General features: G+C 49.9%; 1 protein-coding gene across 1 annotated transcript; it reads left to right on the top strand.

The window, feature by feature from the left end:
- The first annotated feature begins 6,667 nt into the window (after nt 1-6,667).
- Nucleotides 6,668-8,149, top strand: Pop7 (POP7 homolog, ribonuclease P/MRP subunit). Its single transcript, XM_038344676.2, has 2 exons — nt 6,668-7,289; nt 7,497-8,149. The coding sequence occupies exon 2, from the start codon at nt 7,507-7,509 to the stop codon at nt 7,927-7,929; it is 423 nt and encodes a 140-aa protein (XP_038200604.1). The 5' UTR covers nt 6,668-7,289; nt 7,497-7,506; the 3' UTR covers nt 7,930-8,149.

Here is an 8,149-nt window from a genome sequence, read left to right as displayed (position 1 = left end):
GGTTGGGAGTACACGCCTGCAATCTTAGTAGTTAGGAAGTAGTTGGAGACAAGAGGGCCAGGAGTTCAAGGCCTGCCCAGGCAACTTGAACCCTTGTTTAAAAACACAAACAAAAAAACTAAATACACAAAAGGTTCATAATTTTGTTCCAAGCCGAAAGCAGTTAAAGATAGAATTAACTCAGGTACCCTTTTTCTTTTTTTAAAAAAGAAAATTTTAAAATGTAATTCTGTGAATGTGTTTATAGTGGCATATCATTTGTGTTTTAATAAATAAAGCTTGCCTGAAGATCAGAGGACAAAGTAGCCACACTAGTCAGCCGTACTGGCCAGGCAGTGGTGGCACACACCTTTAATCCCAGGATTTGGGAGATGAGGCAGTTGGATCTGAGTGCAAGGCCACCCTGGGCTGCACAAGATCAATTCAGAAACAAATTAAAGGTGTGGCTCACACCTTTAATCCCAGGGTTTGGTAGTCACACACTTTTAACCCCAGCACTAGGGAGGTGGAGACAGAAGCGATATGGCTGAGTGGAGAAAGGACTATAAAGGGGAAGAGACAGGAACTCAGTGGAGGTGGAGCCTGAAAGTCACGGAGACAGGATCTCACCCTTTCTGTGTGAAGATTTGGTAGGGGTAAAAGGTCTCTCTGTAGTTGGTTGTTTTGCCTTTCTGATCTTCAGCTTGAACCCCAATACCTGTCTCTGGGTTTTTATTATTGCTACGCGTGTGTGTCTGTGTAAGGATGTGTGTGCACCCTGAAGCTGGGGTTGTGAGCTGCCTGAGAAGAGCGCAGGAACTAAAGCCAGGTCCTCCGTAGGCCATCCTCCAGTCTAGGGTAGCGGCTCTCGATTTGTGGGTGGCAACACCAGAAGACCGTAAGAAAACACAGATATTTACATTATGATTCATAACAGTAGTGAAATTACAGTCATGAAGTAGCAACGAAATAGTTTTATGGGGGCTGGAGAGAGATGGCTCAGAGGTTAAGAGCACTGGCTGTTCTTCCAGAGGTCCTGAGTTCAATTCCCAGCAACCACATGGTGGCTCACAGCCATCTGTAATGAGAACCGGTGCCCTCTTCTGGCCTGCAGTCACACACAGAAGGAATGTTGTATACATAATAAATAAATAAATCTTAAAAAAAAATAGTTTTATGGTTGGGGTCACCGCAATGTGAGGGATTGTATTACAGGGTCGCAGTGTTAGGAAGGTTGAGAACCACTGCTCTAGCCCTCATAATAGTTTCATCTAAAGCTTTCATTGCAGTAGAACAATTGTGTAGACTCCTCCAGTGAGGGGCTGGGGTGTGGCTCAGTGGTAGAGCCCCTGCCTAGAATCCCCCAGTGAGGGGGTGGGGTGTGACTCAGTGGTAGAGCCCCTGCCTAGAATCCCCCAGTGAGGGGCTGGGGTGTGGCTCAGTGGTAGAGCCCCTGCCTAGAATCCCCCAGTGAGGGGCTGGGGTGTGGCTCAGTGGTAGAGCCCCTGCCTAGAATCCCCTAGTGAGGGGCTGGGGTGTGGCTCAGTGGTAGAGAGCCCCTGCCTAGAATCCCCCAGTGAGGGGCTGAGGTGTGACTCAGTGGTAGAATGCTTGCTTAGCTTGTGCAAGACCCTGAATCCAATCTGTACCAGCATGCGCACGCGCGCGCGCGCGCACACACACACACACACACACACACACACACGAAAAAGACAACCTTTTGTTGGTACTAGACTTGGAGATGGAAAGCTGGGTGGGGTGATTGTTAGTTTAAGAAAGGAGGACAAGGTGAGCAGTGGACACGCACTGGAGAATACGGAGCAAAGCGATGGGAGAAGGAGCCCAGCAGAAAAGCCTGAAAGCCAAACTTTGGTTGAGAACTTTGATTCCTGTTATAAAGCCAGATAGAGATTTAATCTTCTTAGTGTTTGTGTGCGTGTGTTTATCATGAGCTTGCCATGATGCACATGAAGAGGTCAGAGGATGACTTGCAGGAGTTGGCATCCCTGGATCAAGCTCAGATCATCAGCCTTGGCACCGAGTGCCTTCCCACTGTTTACACGTGTGTGTGTATGTAGTTTTACATAAATGTTTGTTTTTTGGTTGGTTGGTTTAGGTATATATGTGTGTGTGTGTGTGTGTGTGTGTGTGTGTACACACATGCGGTATTTTCTTTTGACAGCAATGGGTACTAAACCCAGAACATCAGATATACTAAAGTACTCTACCACTAAGGTATGTCCCCTTTCCTGGAGTTTGTTTAGGTAGTTGGTTGGTTGGTTGGTTGGGTTTTGATTTTCTTGAGACAAGCTGTTTCTGTAGCTCAGGCTGGCCTTAAATCCACAAGAGTCCTTCCAATTCAGCTGTCTGAGTTTGGGGACTACAGGCATGCACTACCATAAATCTAGCTTGTAAAACAGGATTTTAAATATCTTGGAAAGACACACAGCTTGAGTCGTGGGATACTCATTTACAAATTGTGTTTATTGTTTTGTGCGTGAGCTTTATTCTTGGTGTTTTTGTTTGTTTTTGTTTTTGCAAGACCAGGTGTCTCCGTGTATCCCTGGCTGCCTTGGAACTCACTCTGTAGACCAGACTGGCCTAGAACTCAGAACTCAGAGATCCTCCTGCCTCTGTCTCCTGAGCGCTGGGATTAAAGGCGTGCACCACCACCGCTCAGTTCTTGTTTTTTTTTTGTTGTTGTTGTTGTTTTCTTCTGTGGTAGTGAAGTGTTTTGTTTGGTTGTTTTTATTAGCTTGTTTTTTGGTTGGTTTAGTTTTTTGGGGCCCAGACTTGTAATGTGTCCCTGGCTGGCCTTGAACCTGCAGCAGTCCTCCTGGCTACAGCCTCCCAGTGCTGCACCATCACACTTCGGGACTTTATTGTAAGTGGTGGATAGAATGGGCCTATAATGAAAGAAGTTAACTTTCTTCTAGCAACTGAGTTGTTCGGTCCACAAGTATAATTGTTGTCATACTTAAGCCTGGGCTGTGTGAGCCTCAGGCACAGGAACCTTCCTGTCTTCACTTTGCATCCCATCATCACCAGGGTTACAAGTGCACACCCCTGTGCTCGTCTTTAAATTTTATTTGGGTCTTGGAGATGCAACTCAGGACTTCAAGCACCCTTGGCCAGTGCTGCGTCAACTGAGCCATGCTCCCAGCCCCATAAATAAAGCAGCACTGAGCCATGTTCCCAGCCCCATAAATAAAGCAGCACTGAGCCATGTTCCCAGCCCCATAAATAAAGCAGCACTGAGCCATGCACCCAGCCCCATACATACCGAGTATCCTCACAGCTCATGATGTTTCCTTGGTCCAGCTCTAATTGCCGAGAAATGTTCTGTGAAGCCAGGTGGTGGTGGTGGTGGTACCGCACGCCTTTAATCCCAGTACTTGGGAGGCAGAGGCAGGCAAATGTCTGTGAGTTCGAGGCCAGCCTGGTCTAGAAGAGCTAGTTCCAGGACAGGCTGCAAAGCCACAGAGAAACCCTGTCTTGAAAAACCGAACCAAAACAAACGAAAACAAAAAGAGAGAGAGAAATGTTCTGTGAATGGGTATTTCACAGTTTGTTTTTGTGTTTCTTATAATGTATTAACTGGAAGATATCAGGCCTCTCCAACTGTGGCCTATTCCATGGAAACCTACTGTGGGCATTCCTGCATTCCTGTGTAGGCTTTTGTCTGTCTGTCTGAGGTTCTGTTGTTGTCTTGCAGTCCTGGGGCTTGGACCAGCCTGCTTCAATGCACCAGGGTAAGCCCCCAGCCTTGCATACTCCTGTTTGCTGTTGACTTGGTTTGGTTTGGTTGTTGAGACAGGACCTTACTGTGAAGCCAGGCCAGCCTGACGCTCGCAGTCCTCCGTTCTGCGTGCTGCTGTCACACGTGTTCACCACCATGCCCCTCCCCCTGTAAAATCTTTTAAATGCTCAGAGGTGTCCTTCTTGGGTCATGTGGAATTTGTAGCCCTGGCTGTCCTGGAACTCACTCTATACCAGGCTCTCACAGAACTCCGCCTGCCTCTGCATCCTAAGTGCTGGGATTAAAGGCTGCCAGCACTACCAGGCTTTGGGAGTATTTTCTTGATATACCTTGATAACTTTTCCTAAGATGACACACACAAGGATAAAAGGTTCAGTCTATCCTTGGCTACACCATAAGTTGGAGGCCAGGTACTTGGATACCTTTTATCCTCTTGCCTCTACCTCCTGGTTGCTAGGACCAACCATATGCCTCAGTGCCCAGGATCCTGAGTGCCTGGACCAACCATATGCCTCAGTGCCCAGGATCCTGAGTGCCTGGACCAACCATATGCCTCCGCACCCAAGGTCTTGTTTTCCTGCTATTCTGGTCTTTCATGAAAGTCTAATTTTTGAGATGGTGTCTTACATTGGAGTCTGGAGCTCTCTAGCTCAAGCTGGCCTCACACCTGTGACAACCCTCCCGCCTCAGCTTAAGTGCTTGTGTTACAGGTGTAAGACATTGTGCCCAGCCTTAACGGTTTTTAAATTTTATTTTCACATTTACTTATTTACTTATTTTGAGTGTGTTTGGGGAGCGTATGTGTGTAGTGATCAGAGGACAACTTGTTGGATTGCACTTTTCTCTCCTACTATGTGGGCCCAAGGGACCCAGCCCAGCTCTGGTCCTTAGACTTCAAAGAAGGTGGCTTTACTTGAAATTCCGACCAACTGCAGTTTATCTTTGCCCCCACCCCCACCCCTCTCTGAGCTTGTTGCTCTACTAGTCTCAGAATTTTATTTACTTACGTTTGCATTGGTGTTTTGCCACAGGTTTCCGGTACTGGGAATTGAACTCAGTTCCTCTGGAAGAGCAGTCAGTGCTCTTTAACCGTTGAGCCATCTCTCCGGCCCTTGACTAGGCTCTTGAAGAGCTCCCTTACATTTTCTCCAAATGGTTTATAGTTACCATTTTCATATTTAGACCCACTGCCCATGCTATGTTGTTGTTTCTCGAGACAGGGTTTCTCTGTGTAGCCCTGGATTTCCTGGAACTCACTCTGTAGACCAGGCTGGCCTCGAACTCAGAGATCTGCCCACCTCTGCCTCGAGAGTGCTGGGGTTAAAGGCATGTACCACCAGCCAAGCTCTGTGCTATGTTATTAAAGGCTCTTCTCTTTCCCTGGGCTGTTTCGGCAGCACCCGAACCACAATCTTTTTGCACCGTGCTATGTTTGCATTTCTGTCAAAAAATAAATTGGCTGGGGGATGGTATCAAGTGCGGGGCTCCGTCCCTGGTGCTGCATAAATCAGGTGTGCTGGCCCACACCTCTGATTCCCTCACTTGGCAGATGGAGGCAGGAGGACCAGAACCTCAAGGGCATTCTCAGCAAGTTTGACGTCAGCCTGGATGGATGAGACCCTTTGTCAAAAGGGTTTGTTATGCTTGTGTGTTTCTGAGATCTCTGTTTTATTGACTTTTGTATTGCTACATCTGCCAACAGCACACTTTTCTTAATGAATGTACTTACAGGGTTAAGCCTTAAGGGGTCAGCAAATGGCTCAGAGTGCAAAGCGCTCACCGCAATGTGAGCCTTTGATCCCCAGAACCCCTGTAAAGGTTGAGGAATTGCACCACAGACTGTCATACATGCGTCCCATCATCATATACACAACCAAACAAAGAGTTTTTAAAGTACATATCTTTTTTTTTCTTTTTGGCTTTTCAAGCTAGGGTTTCTCTATGTAGCCCTGGCTATCCTGCAACTCACTTTATAGTCCATGCTGGCTTCATTCTCTTAGAAATCCTCCTGGCTCTGCCTCCCAAAAGCTGGGATTAAAAGCATGTACCACCACCACCTGTCCTATTTTTTTTTTTTAATTTTTATGTATGTGTCTGTTTGAGTGTCTGGGCACCCACATTGGCCGGAAGAGGATGTCAGGCCTCCTGAAGCTGGAGGTAAGGTGGTTGTGAGCTACCCAGCCTGGATTCTGGGAACTAAACTCAGATCCTCTGGGAGTCATCTTTGAAGAGCAGCAAGCGCTCTTAACTGCTTGGACGATATGAGCCCAACAACTTGGAAGGATTATTTTATCTGTCTTTTCATAAGTTTATCAAGATGGCACAGCGGTGCACACCTGTAACACTAGCACTGGGGAGGCCAAGGCAGGAGGAACATTAATTCTAGGCTAGCCTGAGCTACATAGCTAAACCCTGTCCTCCCCGCCAAAAAAGATTTCTGGTTTATATCTGCAACTCTTCCTGAGGTTTCACCTAAACAATTCATTAAATATATAGATCACCTTGGAGCAAATTGATGTCTGGAATAGCAAGCCTTCCATTTCAACATAAATCCCGGAGGCTAGGGATGTGGATCAGTCGATGGTGACTGCTAATCCCAGCACTCAAGGTGGAGGCAAGGGGACCAGAAGTTCATGGTCATCTTTGACTGTATAGCACGGAGCAAAGTTCTCTTTCCAACCTTCAATCAGATTCTGCCTAGGTAGGTGGCCAAATATAGGTTTTACTCATTTCTGTAGGGATATTTCTGTAGGGATCTGTCCAAAGGCTTTATCAATCTGGGAATAGAGCCAGGTCCCCACTACTAAGGAGCTAGGAACCCAAGTCCCTGTCCCTGCCACCAGGGGGCAGCACGTCGTGACTCGCGGGTGGTGGGTAGCAGCCGGCGTGCTGCGGTGAGGTGTGGCGGGAAGCTGCAAACGCTAGGCACCTAGTGTGGGTCCCCTGCAGAGGGAGGAGGCCAAGGTGGACATCCGGCCTTATCAAGAGCCCTTCGATCTCTCTGCGTCCGGGGCTGCCAGGACCTGGGGAGGGAGGCCAGCTGTCCGTTCCGCGGCTCAGACGTGCGACAGACGTGGATTCCAGCCTTGCTTCCCGGCCCCTGGGGGACCGCAGCTCCTTACACTGACCCGAACCCCCTTTCCTAATCCTGCCAGTCTCCAGAACTGATCCCCGCCGGCGTCCTCGAGTCCCGCCCAGCGGAGAGGAGGACAACCAGGGACCTCGGCCCACGCCCCTCTTAGCCCCACCTCTGGCGTCTAGCCCCGCCCTCGAGTGTCCGGAAGTCTCGCGAGACGGAAGCGCCTCTGCGCATGCGCACGAGGAACGGCGTGGGCAGGCGAACGGAGGCCGGGAAGGCTACGAGCCGACCGGTTCCGGCTTGGGGACGGGGATGCGCGTGCGCAGTGCGTCGCCCTCGTCGGCGCGCTTCTCCGGCGTTCCTGTTCTGATCACTTCTTCACTGTTTTTTCTGAGTGTCGCGGGCGGCGGCGTCCAGTCGGGTCTGTCGGCGAGCCGCACGCGAGAGAAAGGGCACCGTGGAACGGAGAAGGTAGGCGCGGAGACGCCGGGGGTGGGAACCACGTGACGAGCGAATTACAACCCGGAGTGGAGAAAACGGAAGTGGAGGGAATCGAGAGGCCGGGAAGGAAGAGGGGCGTCGAGGGCGCCCCCTTCTGGTTGCACCCTTAGGAAGCTGGGCAGGAAAGGGTTCTCTTGTCATTCATTCTCCCTGAATCCTGTTCCTTCTCCATGCCAGGGCCGAAAGCATGGCGGAAAACAGAGAACCCCGTGGTGCCATCGAGGCCGAGCTGGACCCCGTGGAGTACACCCTTCGGAAACGACTTCCTCACCGCCTGCCCCGGAGGCCCAATGACATTTACGTCAACATGAAGACCGACTTTAAGGCCCAGCTAGCCCGCTGCCAAAAGCTGCTGGACGGAGGCAGTAGAGGGCAGAACGCATGCGCTGAGATTTACATCCACGGCTTGGGCCTGGCCATTAACCGCGCCATCAACATCGCCCTGCAGCTGCAGGCAGGCAGCTTTGGATCCCTCCAGGTGGCTGCCAATACCTCCACCGTGGAGCTGGTGGATGAGCTGGAACCAGAGACTGACTCCCGAGAGCCACTGACCAGGGTCAGGAACAACTCAGCCATCCACATCCGGGTCTTCAGGGTCACACCCAAGTAATCGAAGCGGACTCTCACCCATCAATTCCTTTGCACACACACATCCAGGCTCCGTGTGGCTGAGGTTGCTGCTTGGCTCGTATGGCTCTTGTTCTGGCATGGACCTGTTGTCAGAGCCTTGTAAGAAAACACGTGTTCCCTCAGCCTAAAGGACTGTAAATGGAGAGCCAAGAAGTGAATCCTCCTTGTTCTGTACAATAAAAGTATCGAGTTGTGTTGGT

This window comes from Arvicola amphibius, chromosome 10 (genome assembly GCF_903992535.2).
Source record: "Arvicola amphibius chromosome 10, mArvAmp1.2, whole genome shotgun sequence".
Classification (NCBI taxonomy): Eukaryota; Metazoa; Chordata; class Mammalia; order Rodentia; family Cricetidae; genus Arvicola; species Arvicola amphibius.
The sequence above is the reverse complement of the archived record's forward strand: the minus strand, read 5'-3'. Positions and strand labels throughout refer to the sequence as shown.

Excerpts from the sequence above, each read along its gene's own strand:
- Pop7 (XM_038344676.2), top strand. The coding sequence starts at position 7,507 with ATGGCGGAAAACAGAGAACCCCGTGGTGCCATCGAGGCCGAGCTGGAC.